Consider the following 18,434-nt stretch of genomic DNA (forward strand, 5'->3'; position numbering starts at 1 on the left):
CTTCCATTCAGCCACAAGAGCATTAGTGAGGTCGGGCACTGATGTTGAGCGATGAGGCCTGGCTCGCAGTCGGCGTTCCAATTCCTCCCAAAGGTGTTCGATGGGGTTGAGGCCAGGGCTCTGTGCAGGCCAGTCAAGTTCTTCCACACTGATCTCGACAAACCATTTATGTATGGACCTCGCTTTGTACACGGGGGCATTGTCATGCTGAAACAGGAAAGGGCCTTCCCTAAACTGTTGCCACAAAGTTGGAAGCACAGAATCATCTAGAATGTCATTGTATGCTGTAGCGTTAAGATTTCCCTTCACTGGAACTAAGGGGCCTAGCTCGAACCATGGAAAACAGCCCAGAACATTATTCCTCCACCAAACTTTACAGTTGGCTCTATGCATTGGGGCAGGTAGCGTTTTCCTGGCATCCGCCAAACCCAGATTCGTCCGTCGGACTGCCAGATGGTGAAGCGTGATTCATCACTCCAGAGAATGCGTTCCACTGCTCCAGAGTCCAATGGCGGTGAACTTTACACCACTCCAGCCAACGCTTGGCATTGCACATGGTGATCTTAGGCTTGTGTGCGGCTGCTTGGCAATGGAAACCCATTTCATGACGCTCCCGACAAACAGTTATTGTGCTGACGTTGCTTCCGGAGGCAGTTTGGAACTCGGTAGTGAGTGTTGCAACAGAGGACAGACAATTTCTACACGCTTCAGCACTCGGCGGTCCCGTTCTGTGAGCTTGTGTGGCCTACCACTTCGGCTGAGCCGTTGTGCTCCAAGACGTTTCAACTTCACAATAACAGCACTTACAGTTAACCGGGGCAGCTCAAGCAGGGCAGAAATTTGACGAACTGACTTGTTGGAATGGTGGCATCCTATTATGGTGCCACATTGAAAGTCACTGAGCTCTTCAGTAAGGCCTTTCCACTGCCAATGTTTGTCTATGGTTATTGCATGGCTGTGTTCGATTTTATACACCTGTCAGCAACGGGTTTGGCTATAATTTGAAGGGGTGTCCACATACTTTTGTGGTTGTGTGTGTGTGTGTGTGTGTGTTATATATAGTGTCTATAACTACAACACAGATTCACCCACTACAGATGAGTGAATGCAACCGGTGAAGCAATTATTTTAGTGTCCATCCCTCATTAAGTATTGTAATGTAACTCATGATTTGAAATATATTATATGTTTAATTTGTGTTAGCTGGCTAGTTTAAAATTCACAGGAAACTCTCAGATCTTGCAACATCTTTAGACATTAAATTGAGATTGTTGGACTAGGTGTATTCTGTGGTGCTGCAATGTTTAGGATGTTGCTAGTAGAAATGTAATGTGTAGAGCTGACACTGTTCCCTATTACACGTTAGAGAATGTCTGTTCTGAACAATCCTTTTCTATCTGTAACACTTCTGACTTTGACAATATAACGTAGCATACAGGACTATACTGTGTGTATCATATTTGTATGATGGGGAGAGTGAGCGAGTGGGGAGGATGTGGTGTTGAGTGATGATGTGTATTTACACAGACATGTTTGTGTGTTTGAGAGAGAGTGGGGGCAGATTAATGGCATGTACTTCAACAAGATATTTTATGTGATTTATTAAGATATGTGTGTGTGTGTGTGTGTGTGAGAGACAGAGAGGGGGAGAGGAGGGAGGTCATAGTGTTGACAATGTGTGTGCTTTGTATAGCTTTATCCTGGCAGAGGTAAGCAGGTTTTAGGCTAAAATGACATTGTACTTCATGATGCTGTTGACCTTAACAAGAGCCCCAGGACCAGTGGAAGCAAAATATCCCCATAACATCAATTATTTCAATTTGAGCCAAAAACCTTATTGCCTCTTCCAGAAGGCTGAAACTTCCAATTGGATCTTCCAGCAAGACAATAACTCCAAGCACACATCAAAATCTACAAATAAATTGTTAATTGACCACAAAATCAACATTTTGCGATGGCCATCTCAGTCGCCGGACTTGAACCCCATTGAAAACCTTGTGGTTTGAATTGAAGAGGGCAGTCCATATGCGCAGACTAAGGATATCAAGGATCTGGAAAGATTATGTATGGAGGAATGGTCTAAGATCCCTCTCAATGTGTTCTCCAATCTAATAAAACATTTTAGAAAAAGGTTCAGTGCCATTATCCTCGCAAGGTGAGATATTGAAGACAAGGGCGGCAAGAATTTGGCCCCAAATTTGTTTTATTACTTGTTAAACAAAATCTCATTATCTGAGCAATTGTATTAGTATAAAATAAAATATTATTTCCCCAAAATAATTTAGCAACAATATAATATATTGAATTTAGATATTTTTTTTTGGTCATATTTATCAAGGGCGCCAATAATTTTGGACCTGACTGTATGTACACTGAATAAAAATATAAACGCAACATGTAAAGTGTTGGTCCCATGTTTCATGAGCTGAAATAAAAGATCCCAGAAATGTTCCATACGCACGAAAAGCTTATTTCTCTCAAATGTTGTGCATAAATTTGTTTACATCCCTTTTAGTGAGCATTTCCCCTTTGCCAAGATAATCCATCCACCTGATAGGTGTGGCATATCAAGAAGCTGATTTTAACAGCATAATCATTACACAGGTGCACCTTGTGCTGGGGACAATAAAAGGCCACTAAAATGTCACAGATGTCTCAAGTTTTGAGGGAGTGTGCAATTGGCATGCTGACTGCAGGAATGTCCACCAGATCTGTTGCCAGAGAATTTAATGTTGATTTCTCTACCATAAGCCGCCTCCGTCATTTTAGATAATTTGGTAGTACGTCCAACCGGCCTCACAACCGCAGACCACGTGTAACCACACCAGCCCAGGACCTCCACATCCGGCTTCTTCACCTGCAGGATCGTCTGAGACCAGCCACCCGGACAGCTGATGAAACTGTGGGTTTGCACAACCGAAGAATTTCTGCACAAACTGTCAAACCGTCTCGGGGAAGCTCATCTGTGTGCTCGTCGTCCTCAACATGGTCTTCACCTGACTGCAGTTCGGTGTCGTCACCGACTTCAGTGGGCAAATGCTCACCTTCGATGGCCACTGGCATGCTGGAGAAATGTTGCTCTTCATGGATGAATCCTGGTTTGAACTGTACCGGGCAGATGGCAGACAGCGTAGCGTGTATGGGTCGTGTGGGCGAGCTGTTTGCTGATGTTGTGAACAGGGTGCCCCATGATGGCGGTTTGGTTATGGTATGGGCAGGCATAAGTTACGGACAACGAAAACAATTGCATTTTATTGATGGCAATTTGAATGCACAGAGATACCGTGGCGATCACATTTTATTTGTCACATACACGTGTTTAGCAGACGTTATAGCGGGTGTAGCGAAATGCTTGTGCTTCTAGCTCCGACAGTGCAGTAATATCTAACAATTTCACAACATATACCCAATACACACAAAAAAGTAAGGAATGGGATTTAAGAATATATACATATATGGACAAGCAATGATAGAGCGGCATGGACTAAGATACAGAATAATATTATACAATAGAATGCAGTATATACATATGAGATGAGTAGTGCAAGATATGTAAACATTATTAAAGTGACTAGTGTTCCATTTCTTAAAGTGGCCAGTGATTTCAATAGGCAGCAGCAGCCTCTAATGTGCTAGTGGTGGCTATTTAACATTCTGAAGGCCTTGAGATAGAAGTTGTTTTTCATTCTCTCGGTCCCAGCTTTGATGCACCTGTAGTGACCTCACCTTCTGGATGATAGCGGGGTGAACAGGCAGTGGCTCGGGTGGTTGATGTCCCTGATGATCTTTTTGGCCTTCCTGTGACATCGTGTGCTGTATGTGTCTTGGAGGGCGGGTAGTTTGCCCCCGGTAATGCGTTTGGCAGACCGCACCACCCTCCTGGAGAGCCCTGCGGTTGTGGGCGGTGCAGTTGCCGTAACAGGCGGTGATACAGCCCGACAGGATGCTCTCAATTGTGCATCTGTAAAAGTTTGCGAGGGTTTTAGGTGATAAGCCAAATGTCTTCAGCCTCCTGAGGTTGAAGTGGCTCTGTTGCGCCTTCTTCACCACACTGTCTGCGTGGGTGGACCATTTCAGTTTGTCGGTGATGTGTACGCTAAGGAACTTGAAGCTTTCCACCTTCTCCACTGCATCCTGAGATCCTGAGGCCCATTGTCGTGCCATTCATCCGCCTCCATCACCTCATCTTTCAGCATGATTATGGACGGCCCCATGTCACAAGGATCTGTACACAATTCCTGGAAGCTGAAAATGTCCCAGTTCTTCCATGACCTGCATACTCACCAGACATGTCACACATTGAGCATGTTTGGGATGCTCTGGAAGTCTGGATCAACGTGTACAACAGCGTGTTCTATTTCCTGCCAATATCCAGCAACTTCGCACAGCCATTGAAGAGGAGTGGGACAACATTCCACAGGCCACAATCAACAGCCTGATCAACTCTGCTGCGAGAGGCAAATGGTGGTCACACCAGATACTGACTGGTTTTCTGATCCACGCTCCGATCCTTTATTTTTTTAAGGTGTCTGTGACCAACAGATCTGTATTCCCAGTTGTGAAATCCATAGATTAGGACCAAATTAATTTATTCCAATTGACTGATTTCCTTATATGAACTGTAATTTAGTAGTCTTTGAAAATGTTGCATTTATATTGTTATTCAGTGTAATTTGGGCAAAGAAAATGGCTCAACAGAATGAAACAAAACTGGTTTAAACATTCACAAAAGTTTTGAACAGGCCTATATTGCAGCAATTACCAACAAAGGCGGGTGCCTACCGTATGCCTACCCAATAAATGACAGCAATATGCTAATGCTATTTATTTTACAACAGGCCTACTTTTAACGTATCTTAAACTAAATACGGATCACCAAATTAAAAAAGACAGTTTGAACTTAGTTTAGCCAAGGTGAATGTCTCAAGGAAACAAAACACTTTTTGTATATTTTAAAGAACTGGTTTAGATTCTTACAATAGGAAAACTAATTATAACCAATACCAAAATAATATTTTCACTATACTATACTGTTGCCATTGTCGTTGGCTAATGGGGATCCTAATAAATCAAATTAAATAAAAATCCTCTAACTTTAATTTTACTTCAATGAAAAAGGCCTCCATCTTCGCAAACAGTAGCCTAGGCCAAGGCTCCTTTCACTCACTCTCTCCCTCTCTACATCAGCAGGCACATGTGAGGTGAGCAGCCGGACCCAGTTTCAGCTGGACATAAGCTATACGTTTTATTGAGTTGCAATTGGCTGACACCGATAACAAGCTTGCGCAGTTCTCATCACCTCACACACACATTAAATTAACAGGACGGTTCCAGTCGGTAAATCAATTTGAATGGCACATACCTGAGACCGTGACAATTATATCTGATCCGAAACAAAAGTCTGACTTTAGGACCCGCTCGGGACATTTTGGGCCTGTTGGACCCGTGAAGACCTCTCTATGGAGGTGTTGTCTGACACGCCACTAGTATTGATGAAATAACAGCATTTCTGTAGCCTGTTGGTATCCTAGGAGCAGGACTGATGCACACTGCTTCAGGGCCATCTGTTCCGTTTAACACACAACATACAGTGAGGGAAAAAAGTATTTGATCCCCTGCTGATTTTGTACGTTTGCCCACTGACAAAGAAATTATCAGTCTATAATTTTAATGGTAGGTTTATTTGAACAGTGAGGGACAGAATAACAAAATCCAGAAAAACGCATGTCAAAAATGTTATAAATTGATTTGCATTTTAATGATGGAAATAAGTATTTGACCCCTCTGCAAAACATGACTTAGTACTTGGTGGCAAAACCCTTGTTGGCAATCACAGAGGTCAGACGTTTCTTGTGGTTGGCCACCAGGTTTGCACACATCTCAGGAGGGATTTTGTCCCACTCCTCTTTGCAGATCTTCTCCAAGTCATTAAGGTTTCGAGGCTGACGTTTGGCAACTCGAACCTTCAGCTCCCTCCACAGATTTTCTATGGGTTTAAGGTCTGGAGACTGGCTAGGCCACTCCAGGACCTTAATGTGCTTCTTCTTGAGCCACTCCTTTGTTGCCTTGGCCGTGTGTTTTGGGTCATTGTCATGCTGGAATACCCATCCACGACCCATTTTCAATGCCCTGGCTGAGGAAAGGTGGTTCTCACCCAAGATTTGACGGTACATGGCCCCGTCCATCGTCCCTTTGATGCGGTGAAGTTGCCCTGTCCCCTTAGCAGAAAAACACCCCCAAAGCATAATGTTTCCACCTCCATGTTTGACGGTGGGGATGGTGTTCTTGGGGTCATAGGCAGCATTCCTCCTCCTCCAAACACGGCGAGTTGAGTTGATGCCAAAGAGCTCCATTTTGGTCTCATCTGACCACAACACTTTCACCCAGTTCTCCTCTGAATCATTCAGATGTTCATTGGCAAACTTCAGACCTTGCGGGCGCTGCAGGATTTCAGTCCTTCACGGCGTAGTGTGTTATCAATTGTTTTCTTGGTGACTATGGTCCCAGCTGCCTTGAGCTCATTGACAAGATCCTCCCGTGTAGTTATGGGCTGATTCCTCACCGTTCTCATGATCATTGCAACTCCACGAGGTGAGATCTTGCATGGAGCCCCAGGCCGAGGGAGATTGACAGTTATTTTGTGTTTCTTCCATTTGCGAATAATCGCACCAACTGTTGTCACCTTCTCACCAAGCTGCTTGGCGATGGCCTTGTAGCCCATTCCAGCCTTGTGTAGGTCTACAATCTTGTCCCTGACATCCTTGGAGAGCTCTTTGGTCTTGGCCATGGTGGAGAGTTTGGAATCTGATTGCTTCTGTGGAATAGGTGTCTTTTTATACAGGTAACAAGCTGAGATTAGGAGCACTCCCTTTAAGAGTGTGCTCCTAATCTCAGCTCATTACCTGTATAAAAAACACCTGGGAGCCAGAAATCTTTCTGATTGAGAGGGGGTCAAATACTTATTTCCCTCATTAAAATGCAAATCAATTTATAACATTTTTGACATGCGTTTTTCTGGATTTTGTTGTTGTTATTCTGTCTCTCACTGTTCAAATAAACCTACCATTAAAATTATAGACTGATCATGTCTTTGTCAGTGGGCAAACGTACAAAATCAGCAGGGGATCAAATTATTTTTTTCCCTGACTGTACACCTGTCATTATCTTGAATGAATGTGGTTTCATTGTCCTCTGTGACACGACATACTACTAATCCACTTGATGGAATCCACGGTGTATTAGTAGAATGAATAAATAAGTGAGACAATGAATGAATGATGCTTGTCCTTCAAGTGGATATTACCTGATGACCATCTCGCACATCTCAAGGCCGCAGCACTGTCCGTCATTCTAAAGGGTGGGTCTGATTTGTCCTGTTTCACTAAAGCATGTACCACATGGAGTCTCTTATTGCATCTGTCTAATAGACACACAAACACAATTGTTTGCTCAATCGATAGCTATGGGTTTGTCATACATAGTAAAGTAAATTAACCTAATCTACCAGTACTCATCATAAGCCCAATTGACATATCAATGTAGTAATGATGGATTGCACACAGGGGTCCCTGCTGTCCTGTTTTACAGATAGAGGCCCAGTGTCGGAACAACCCCATGGGTGCACAACTATGCTCTTTGAAGGCAGCTGGTTTTCATCCTTGTCTAATATCAGGGGATGTATTCAGTGAGGTGAAACATTAACCATTTCAGATTGACATCGACGTTAATGAAAAGAGCTGACATGATTCACTCATCTAAATGACAGACAACCATATCTGTTACATTTCAGTCATTTAGCAGACGCTCTTATCCAGAGCAACTTACAGGAGAAATTAGGGTTAAGTGCCTTGCTCAAGGGCACATTGACAGATATTTCACCTATTCGTCTCAGGGATTCGAACCATCAACTTTTCGGTTACTGACCCAACACCTAACCACTAGGCTGCCTGCCACCCTGTTCTAATCTACACAATGTATTTCTGTCTGTAAAGGTTTGTTTTTGGATTGGGATAGGTAAACTGGTGTGGATGTGGTTTTAATCATATGTCATTGTGTTCCTTTGTTCCCCAGGTGACGTCACCCTACATGCTGCAGATAAGAGACCGGAAAACAGGTTAAAAACAACAACACATACACATTGCTCTTCAGTGTTACCCCATTCCAACTGTTTTTATTATGATTCCCAACAGGTAAGTGTTCATTTTCCCTGTTATTTATTCTTCAACAGTGTTGTCTCTTATTACACTAAATAAAGCTTTCAAAAACCAAGTGTTTGGTGCCTTATTCCTTTATTGATTCATTTCAGAGGTAATGACATGAGTGTATGATTATCATGCTAGTGTTATTGTTATGCTTAAAAATTCTGTTAATTTAAACTTGTTCTATGAATTAAGCAAGCTTTGTATGCGAAAACTCACTTAGGACTGTTAGATTTGATTAGAAAGCAATAAAAGACAGGCCAAATCAACGTTGGTGTCTTGGTCTTGTCTTGGGACCCTCATTGAAACTGAAAACTAAACTCATACTGCTCAAAGATCTCTCGTAACAGCACTGATTCATTTTGAACTGGAATTAATCACATGTATAACTAACTAGTAGACATTTCATGCTCTTATTTGCTGTGGGGGTTGGATCTTAGATTCCTCCAAGACAGCAGATGGCGCTAGTGTAATGCAGTCTTTTAGACGTCTACGTAGTGATGGGAAGTTCGGCTCATTCAGTAAAAAAAAACAATATTTCGACTCACTGTGCAATACAGTGCATTCAGAAAGTATTAAGACCCCTTTACTTTTTCCACATTTTGTTACATTACAGCCTTATTCTAAAATTGATTCAATTGCTTTTTCCCTTATCAATCTACACAATACCCCATAATGACAAAGCAAAAACAGGTTTTTCGATTTTTTTTGCAAATTAATTAAAAATTAAACTGATATCACATTTACATAAGTATTCAGACCCTTTACTCTACTTTGTTGAAGCACCTTTGGCAGTGATTACAGCCTCAAGTCTCTTAGGGTATGAAGCTACAAGCTTGGCACACCTGTATTTGGGGAGTTTCTCCCATTCTTCTCTGCAGATCCTCTCAAGCTCTGTCAGGTTGGATAGGGAGCGTCGCTGCACAGCTATTTTCAGGTGTCTCCAGAGATGTTCAAGTCCAGGCTCTGGCTGGGCCACTCAAGGACATTCAGAGACTTGTCCCGAAGCCACTCCTGCGTTGTCTTGGCTCTGTGCTCAGGGTCATTGTCCTGTTGGAAGGTGAACCTTCGCCCCAGTCTGAGGTCCTGAGCGCTCTGGAGCAGGTTTTCATCAAGGATCTCTCTGTACTTTGCTCCATTTATCTTTCCCTCGATCCTGACTAGTCTCCCAGTCCCTGCCGCTGAAAAACATCCCCACAGCATGATGCTGCCACCACCATGCTTCACCGTAGGGATGGTGCCAGGTTTCCTCCAGATGTGACATTTGGCATTCAGGCCAAAGAGTAGATTATTGGTTTCATCAGACCAGAAAATCTTGTTTCTCATGGTCTGAGAATCCTTTAAGTGCCTTTTGGCAAACTCCAAGTGGGCTGTCATGTGCCTTTTACTGAGGAGTGGCTCCGTCTGCCCACTACCATAAAGACCTGATTGGTGCAGAGATGGGAGAACCTTCTACATAGAGGAACTCTGGAGCTCTGTCAGAGTGACTATAGGGTTCTTGGTCACCTCCCTGACCAAGGCCCTTCTCCCCTGATAGCTCAGTTTGGCCGAGTGGCCAGCTCTAGGAAGAGTCTTGTTGGTTCCAGACTTCGTCCATTTAAGAAGGATGGAGGGCACTGTGTTCTTTGGGACCTTCAATGCTGCAGAAATGTTTTGGTACCCTTCCCCAGATCTGTGCCTCGACACAATCCTGTCTCAGAGCTCTACGAGACCATTCCTTCGACCTCATAGCTTGGTTTTTGCTCTGACATGCACTGTCAACTGTGGGACCTTATTTAGACAGGTGTGTGCCTTTCCAAATCATGTCCAATCAATTTAATTTACCACAGGTGGACTCCAATCAAGTTGTAGAAACATCTCAAGGATGATCAATGGAAACCGGATGCACCTGAGCTCAATTTCGAGTTTCATAGCAAAGGGTCTGAATACTTGTGTAAATATGGTATTTGTTTTTTATTTCTAATACATTTTCAAACATGTTTTCGCTTTGTCATTATAGGGTATTGTGTGTAGATTGATGAGGGGGGAAAATAATTTAATCAATTTTAGAATGACTGTAACGTAACAAAATGGGGAAAAGGGGAAGGGGTCTGAATACTTTCCAAATGTACTGTATATGGGGAGCCACTAGGTGACCCTGCAACTGCATAGTAGCCTACATAATTGGTTAAATAAACATTGTAAACCATAGCTTAGCCTACCTCATTGGCAGTTTGGTTTTCGATGTGTGAGGCACTTTACCCCGGGTCTGTCTGGAGAACACTGAAGGTGACACATTTGAGGAGAGACCGACGGATCAGAGCCTAGTTTCCCAGTTGCGGTGTAACTTAAAGGGGCAATCAGCAGTTACTACATACATTTTGTACTTATAAATTAATGATATGTTGATTCTTGAAGAATTTAACTTATAAATGTATCATGAGTTTATTAGTTCAACTGTCGTTCTCCACCAGAACCCAACATTTACTCAGTTTGTAAACATTTTTTTTTTTTTTACAAACACATTATAGCCTCAACATGGTTAAAACCATAATATTGATATCATGGATGGTCAGTCCTTGCATCCATAGCATTATGAATTTGAGAGTGGTATAATTTCTCCAGCCCCATCCCTCAGCTTTTTACCGACCGAACCAGGGGTGGGGAGGCCGCTTTATTGTTTCTATTGCTGATTGCCGCTTTAAGCATTACGATGGTCGTACCAAATGCATCGTTATTTACGATCCAATTTTAAGTATTTACCTATTTGTACCGGATAAGATTCAGCTTGGGATAAAAATAATCTTGACAAAATGTTAGAAATGCACTACCAGTCAAAAGTTTGGACACACCTACTCATTCAAGGGTTTTTATTTATTTTTTACTATTTTTTACATTGTAGAATAATAGTGAAGACATCAAAACTATGAAATAACACACATGGAATTATTTAGTAACAAAAAAACTGTTAAACAAATCAAAATATATTTTATATTTGAGATTCTTCAAATAGCCACCCTTTGCCTTGATGACAGCTTTGCACACTCTTGGCTTTCTCTCAACCAGCTTCATGTGGAAATCACCTAGAATGTATTTGAATGAACAGGTGTGCATTCTTAAAAGTTAATTTGTGGAATTTCTTTCCTTCTTAATGCGTTTCAGCCAATCAGTTGTGTTGTGACAAGGTAGGGGGGGTGTACAGAAGATAGCCCTATTTGGTAAAATACCAAGTCTATATTATGGCAAGAACAGCTCAAATAAGCAAAGACAAACGACAGTCCATCATTACTTTAAGACATGGTCAGTCAACACGGAACTTTGAAAGTTTCTTCAAGTGCAGTCGCAAAAGCCCTCAAGCGCTATGATGAAACTGGCTCTCATGAGGACCGCCACAGGTATGGAAGACCCAGAGTTACCTCTGCTGCAGAGCATAAGTTCATTAGAGTTCCCAGCCTCAGAAATTGCAGCCCAAATAAATGCTTCACAGAGTTCAAGTCAAAGAAACATCTCAACATCAACTGTTCAGAGGGGACTGTGTGAATCAGGCCTTCATGGTCGAATTGCTGCAAAGAAACCACTACTAAAGGACACCAATAAGAAGAAGAGACCTGCTTGGGCCAAGAAACACGTGCAATGGACATTAGACCGGTGGAAATGTGTCCTTTGGTCTGCAGTCCAAATTGGAGATTTTTGGTTCCAACCGCTGTGTCTTTTGTGAGACGTGGTGTGGGTGAACGGAGGATCTCCGCATGTGCATTTCCCACCGTAAAGCATGGAGGAGGAGGTGTTATGGTGTGGGGGTGCTTTGCTGGTGACACTGTGTGATTTATTTAGAATTCAAGGCACACTTAACCAGCATGGCTACCACAGCATTCTGCAGTGATACGCCATCCCATCTGGTTTGGGCTTAGTGGGACAATCATTTGTTTTTCAACAGTCCAGTGGTCATTGGACTGGAAATTTTAGCTCGACCTGGCAACACTAGAAAGGCGCACACTGCACAATTGTTGTAGAGTAGAAGCTAGGCTAAGCAGACAGAGGTTTCAACCAACATTTCTTTGATAAAACGAACATCTCGACTTTCATAACCATCGCCAATATGTCCAAACTACAGTTGTTTAATGTGTTCGTAACCGAGCGTTTGTCGGCAGCTGCTCTGGAGATATTCGTGGCCGTGGAGAAGACCATAGCAGAGTATCAGGAAGAAATCTGCCACACAGCAGAAGAGAACGAGCGCCTACGGAGGCTGTTGGACATGGTTGTCAAACCAGATATAAAGTTACACGGAGCAGGTTTGTAGCGAGCTAAAGTTGGTGTCACGAAGATATTTGATTTGTAGATTAACGTTACTAGACTAGAGAATTCATGCGTTGTAATATGCGCACCCTGAACGCAACTTTGATTCGCCAACATTGCTTTCACTAATTCAGGGGAGAACGACCCGCCCCCTCCCATTGAAGCCACGTAGTTCAGTACTGCATTAAGAGGCTCTGCATGGTCAATCTGCCATCTGCAGTGGCCATACAGCATTTAATGCGATGCGGCCACCGGAGAAGTCCGAGCATTCATACTTCTTGGAGTTCGGGGAGCTGTCATACGCATCAAATAAATTGGTCTGCACCGCACCACTCACAGTGATTCAGGGTTAATCTCTATAGCCATCCATCAAATTACAAGCAACTGGCTAAACGAAAAGACAATACCTTTCCCCTTCTGAGATGCTGGAGTCCGTTTCCCTGTGCTTGACATACAGTAGCGCAGCCTCAGCCAGGATAGCATGAAGTAAAAAGACTGCACCGTTTTCCACATGCAGCTTCATCCCGAATCTCTCCATTGCCCCCCAGCAACATTATTCTACATTTAGGCTGTTGTTTGTGTGTATTTCACACTGTTGAGGTAAAAATCTGAGTATAATCTTGTATGGATGTCAACCCAATACATGTTCATGACATCGCCATCAATCAACTGCATTACAGTTAAAAACTACTGACTACCACCACCTATTTCTATATGCTAGATATGCTACCAGTTTATATGAATGGGAGTTAGCATTTAACTGTCACTTTTTCTAAACCTGAAAAGTGACAACTTCTACATTTTATGCAGTGAAACACCCAAATATGATTTTAGTAACCACATTGCGGGCCTGTTACAATACATCAATCATGACGGATTTGACAAATATCCACTTTGTTAGATCAGATTTGTTGAATGTGTGCCAATCCAGCGTCCTTCTATCCCCCAATGGTCTGCATTCCATTGACCTCTTTACCACCTCTATCCCAATGACATATATACACTAGATGACTGGTAGGGGGCACTGTGTTGAAGCCACTGTGCCTCCATCTTGGCACTTCGGGAAACTATAGAAAAGCATTTATTAATGTCTACATTAATTTCTGCCACGTTTATTCTATTACAGACACCTTAATGCAAAAATTAGCATTTAATTTTGAGGGGGTAAATACAGGCGAATATATTGATAAGTCACCTTGTCCTAGAGAGATTTACACGTTATCAAAACGTCACGCCAGGGTAAGCCTACACAAAACCCAGCCCTTATTTTAAGTGTTTCTAAAATCCCCAATGTGGAAAAATTAATGGTGGAAAAACGATTGGAGGCATTTCCTTGTTTGACCGCTAGGTTTTATGGGTATTATGACTCATAATGTGGTACTCTAAATTATATGGCCGACCGGTGGCTTCAAAGCCTCTCAATGATCAATACATACAATGCATTCGGAAACGTTTGTTTTTGTTGATATTAGGTGGGGGTCGCTAGCTACAGTATCTTCAACCTAGCCTAGGTTTTAGCAAGCTAGCTGCTCTGTAAGATACCTCGACTTGCTAAAAAGTTATAGAAACAAGTTGAGGAAAAAGAAACAAAACATGTTTTATTGTCACCTGAAACAATATGTTTCTCCTGTCTTGAATGAAAAGGTCATATTTTGCAATCTCAAAATAAATGCGATCTCTGACTAAAGACGGGCTCTCCTCCATTTTGCGTACAAACACCACTTGTCCGTCCAGCAGCGGGGCAAGACTCTGTGAAAAGGATGTATGGCCAATGGAATAATGTCTGTATGTGTACGGGTTTTGAGACGCCATCTAACAAACTTCCTTGGCTTTAAATGCGCTATACCGTGTGCAAGTGACTCATTCCTACGTCTTACCTCAGTTTTCGTGTCCCTGGTCTTTTGAATGGGATTGATGATTATATCATCAAATTCATGAAAACGTGGCCATTTTAAGATATATACAAAAACTATGTGTTTGTGGATGAATTTACTTCTGCTAGATTACTTTCATTAAGTTTTTGCGCTGAAGACCATTAAAAAATGCGTATTGAGTCTTCACAAAGGAAAGAATGGTGTCACGTGATCGATGGCTTTGTCCATTTATATACAGTCATTGGTTGAATCACATGCTGTAGTGTAGACTAACAAAATCGTCTTGTTTTTGCCGAATTGCAACCTGCGCAATTTATATCGGTGCATTCGTAACAACCTAACCATTACAAAACAGAGGCATTTCAAACACAATTACATGTATTTTATTAAGATTATAGGTCAAAATATTGATTTAATGTTTTTTCCCTCCAGACTTCCAGTTACTCACTCCCTCTGTTCCCCCTGAGCAGCAGAACTGTGAGCAGGAGTGGATCCCCAGTCTGGGGCAGGAGGACCCAGAACCCACACAGATTAAAGAGGAACAACAGGAGCTCAGACTCAGTCAGGAGGACTCACCTCAGCCCTCACATCTTTACCAAAACCAAACTGTGGATGACGGAGAGAGGGGTATTCTACCTATCATCATAACTGAAGAGATCGAAACAGAACCTGATGGAGAGGGCTACAGAGTACCAGAACCAACCAGTGATCAGCCCCTCTCAGTTCATCCAGACTTCTCTGCTGCAGTGGAGAAACCATATCAGTGTAAACAATGTGGCAAAAGCTTTACACGTAAGGGAAACTTGACCTTGCATTTAAAGATACACACAGGAGAGAAAGCTTATCTGTGCAAACAATGTGGCAAAAGCTTCATCCAGAAGGGTGACTTGAACAGACATACAAGGGTACACACAGGCGAGAAACTTTATCTGTGCAAACAATGTGGCAAAAGATTCATCCAGAAGCGCGACTTGACCATCCATACAAGGGTACACACAGGAGAGAGTCCCTATCAGTGCAAACAATGTGACAAAATGTTTAACCAGAAGGGACACTTGACCATCCATTCAAGGATACACACAGGAGAAAGACCATATCAGTGCAAAGACTGTGACAAAGCCTTCAACCAGAAGATAGAATTGACATTGCATATGAGAGCTCATACGGGAGAGAGACCATATAGCTGTCCTGTATGCAGGAAAAGTTACATATCATTAAGCTATTTAAGACTTCATCAGCGTGTTCACACCGGGGAGAAACCTTACCAGTGCAAAGAATGTGACAAATGCTTTGGTTATAAACATCGCCTAACATCACATATGAGCACTCATACTAAAGGGCATAAATGATATTACTGCACTGACTGCGGAAAAAGCGTCAGCCTGAAATGAAAACAACAAATTAATACTTTGTCATTGTGATTTTCTTAATACATTCAACTTCTGAATAATTATGTTCTGTTTTCTGGCAATTGACAACAGAAAAAATTAAGTAATGTGTGTGGAGGGAAAAGCATCACTCAGTATCAGCTTTTTAAGATTAATCTAGCTCTCACTTTCAGGGACCGACCCTCCAGGACACTGCTGGCTTCAGGAAGCCCTCACCACTGTATCTACCACAGAGCACACACTTGGATTTCTAAACAACAGGGGTCCTTGTTCAATTGTTTAACAATGACATACAGGATATTTGGGCCACTACCTTCTATCGGCTGCATGTTAGAGTATTAAAGTAGCCTATTACGTCTTTGTTGACTACATAATGCAGCAAATCATTTATGTTTTAATTAAGTCGTTTTTTCAATGGATGTCATAGTGAAACTCTATTTTTCTCTGTTGAACATGATTTATGTGATGGTTGATATTAGGCAGGTTTAATACATCCTCTATCAACTCTATTCCCTGCTTCCTACCCCAACCCTATCCTGAACCATAAGGCAGATGGAAAAATATCTGGGCCCGTTTTCATAAAGGATCTGAGATGAGTGCTGATCTAGGATCAGATTGCCCCTGTCCATTCATTATAATTGACATAAAGGATCTCAGATGAGTGCTGATCTAGGATCAGATCGCCCCTGTTCATTATAATTGAAAAAGCTAAACTTATCCTAGATCAGCACCCCTACTCTAAAACGCTTTGTGAATAGAACCCCTGACCCTGTGTTACTGGTTAGGGTCAACATTTACCTCCTCCCAGCTGGTGTCTCCTGGGACTTGATGTTTTAAAGGTGCACCAAACAGTACAGTATGAAGAGGAGCAGAAACTGCTTCTCCAATAGAAATCCCGTATCACACCTGTTGGTGACGTCATGGTGATGTTGGCTAGCTAAGCTCATGCTCAGAAACATGTAATCGGTTCTAAGGGTCGTCTCGTGCCGAACTACGCATGTGCTGGCTGTCAAATCAAAGGCACTCCTTCCATATAAAGTTGTTGTTGAAGAAAATGAAAACGTGTCAGTTTGTCACAACGAGAAACATTTTAGGTGACAGACAGTGACACATGGACTGACACATTCAATACTGCCTTGCACACTCTTGCCTGCATCTAGCTGTTCTAGGGTGTAATCATTAGTCTAACAGTTGCAAACAAGAGTTTCTATTGGACAAATTCAGGTATGTTTATCCCCGTTTTGTTCTGTTTGCTTCCGTTTAAGAAACGTTTTTCAACAGAATCGGTGGAATGAATACACCCTGATCACCCGTAAACACAGTTCACTTTCATAGCAGCCACTTTGTATTCCTTCTCGCATCTACAGTGGGGAGAACAAGTATTTGATACACTGCCGATTTTGCAGGTTTTCCTACTTACAAAGCATGTAGAGGTCTGTAATTTTTATCATAGGTACACTTTAACTGTGAGAGACAGAATCTAAAACAAAAATCCAGAAAATCACATTGTATGATTTTTAAGTAATTAATTTGCATTTTATTGCATGACATAAGTATTTGATCACCTACCAACCAGTAAGAATTCCGGCTCGCACAGACCTGTTAGTTTTTCTTTAAGAAGCCCTCCTGTTCTCCACTCATTACCTGTATTAACTGCACCTGTTTGAACTCGTTACCTGTATAAAAGACACCTGTCCACACACAATCAAACAGACTCCAACCTCTCCACAATGGCCAAGACCATAGAGCTGTGTAAGGACATCAGGGATAAAATTGTAGACCTGCACAAGGCTGGGATGGGCTACAGGACAATAGGCAAGCAGCTTGGTGAGAAGGCAACAACTGTTGGCGCAATTATTAGAAAATGGAAGAAGTTCAAGATGACAGTCAATCACCCTCGGTCTTGGGCTCCATGCAAGATCTCACCTCGTGGGGCATCAATGATCATGAGGAAGGTGAGGGATCAGCCCAGAACTACACGGCAGGATCTGGTCAATGACCTGAAGAGAGCTGGGACAACAGTCTCAAAGAAAACCATTAGTAACACACTACGCCGTCATGGACTAAAATCCTGCAGCGCACGCAAGGTCCCCCTGCTCAAGCCAGAGCATGTCCAGGCCCGTCTGAAGTTTGCCAATGACCATCTGGATGATCCAGAGGAGGAATGGGAGAAGGTCCTGTGGTCTGATGAGACAAAAATATAGCTTTTTGGTCTAAACTCCACTCGCCGTGTTTGGAGGAAGAAGGATGAGTACAACCCCAGGAACACCATCCCTACCGTGAAGCATGGAGGTGGAAACATCATTCTTTGGGGATGCTTTTCTGCAAAGGGGACAGGACGACTGCACCGTATTGAGGGGAGGATGGATGGGGCCATGTATCACGAGATCTTGGCCAACAACCTCCTTCCCTCAGTAAGAGCATTGAAGATGGGTCGTGGCTGGGTCTTCCAGCATGATAACGACCCGAAACACACAGCCAGGGCAACTAAGGAGTGGCTCCGTAAGAAGCATCTCAAGGTCCTGGAGTGGCCTAGCCAGTCTCCAGACCTGAACCCAATAGAACATCTTTGGAGGGAGCTGAAAGTCCGTATTGCCCAGCGACAGCCCCGAAACCTGAAGGTTCTGGAGAAGGTCTGTATGGAGGAGTGGGCCAAAATCCCTGCTGCAGTGTGTGCAAACCTGGTCAAGACCTACAGG

At 42.7% G+C, this 18,434-nt stretch overlaps 1 protein-coding gene across 1 annotated transcript; it reads left to right on the top strand.

Moving 5' to 3' along the window:
- Positions 1 to 12,276: 12,276 nt before the first annotated feature.
- LOC121543905 (zinc finger protein 239-like) lies at positions 12,277 to 16,165 on the top strand. Its single transcript, XM_045208403.1, has 2 exons — positions 12,277 to 12,469; positions 14,780 to 16,165. Exons 1-2 carry the CDS (start codon positions 12,277 to 12,279, stop codon positions 15,694 to 15,696), a joined length of 1,110 nt encoding a protein of 369 aa, XP_045064338.1. The 3' UTR covers positions 15,697 to 16,165.
- The last annotated feature ends 2,269 nt before the right edge of the window (positions 16,166 to 18,434 follow it).

This window comes from Coregonus clupeaformis, chromosome 28 (genome assembly GCF_020615455.1).
Source record: "Coregonus clupeaformis isolate EN_2021a chromosome 28, ASM2061545v1, whole genome shotgun sequence".
Classification (NCBI taxonomy): domain Eukaryota; kingdom Metazoa; phylum Chordata; class Actinopteri; order Salmoniformes; family Salmonidae; genus Coregonus; species Coregonus clupeaformis.

What these genes read in the sequence shown, in the direction of transcription:
- LOC121543905 (XM_045208403.1), top strand. Translation starts at nt 12,277, where the DNA reads ATGTCCAAACTACAGTTGTTTAATGTGTTCGTAACCGAGCGTTTGTCG. An exon ending in TATAAAGTTACACGGAGCAG is followed by an intron (nt 12,470 to 14,779) that starts GTTTGTAGCGAG and finishes TTTTCCCTCCAG; the next exon opens with ACTTCCAGTTACTCACTCCC.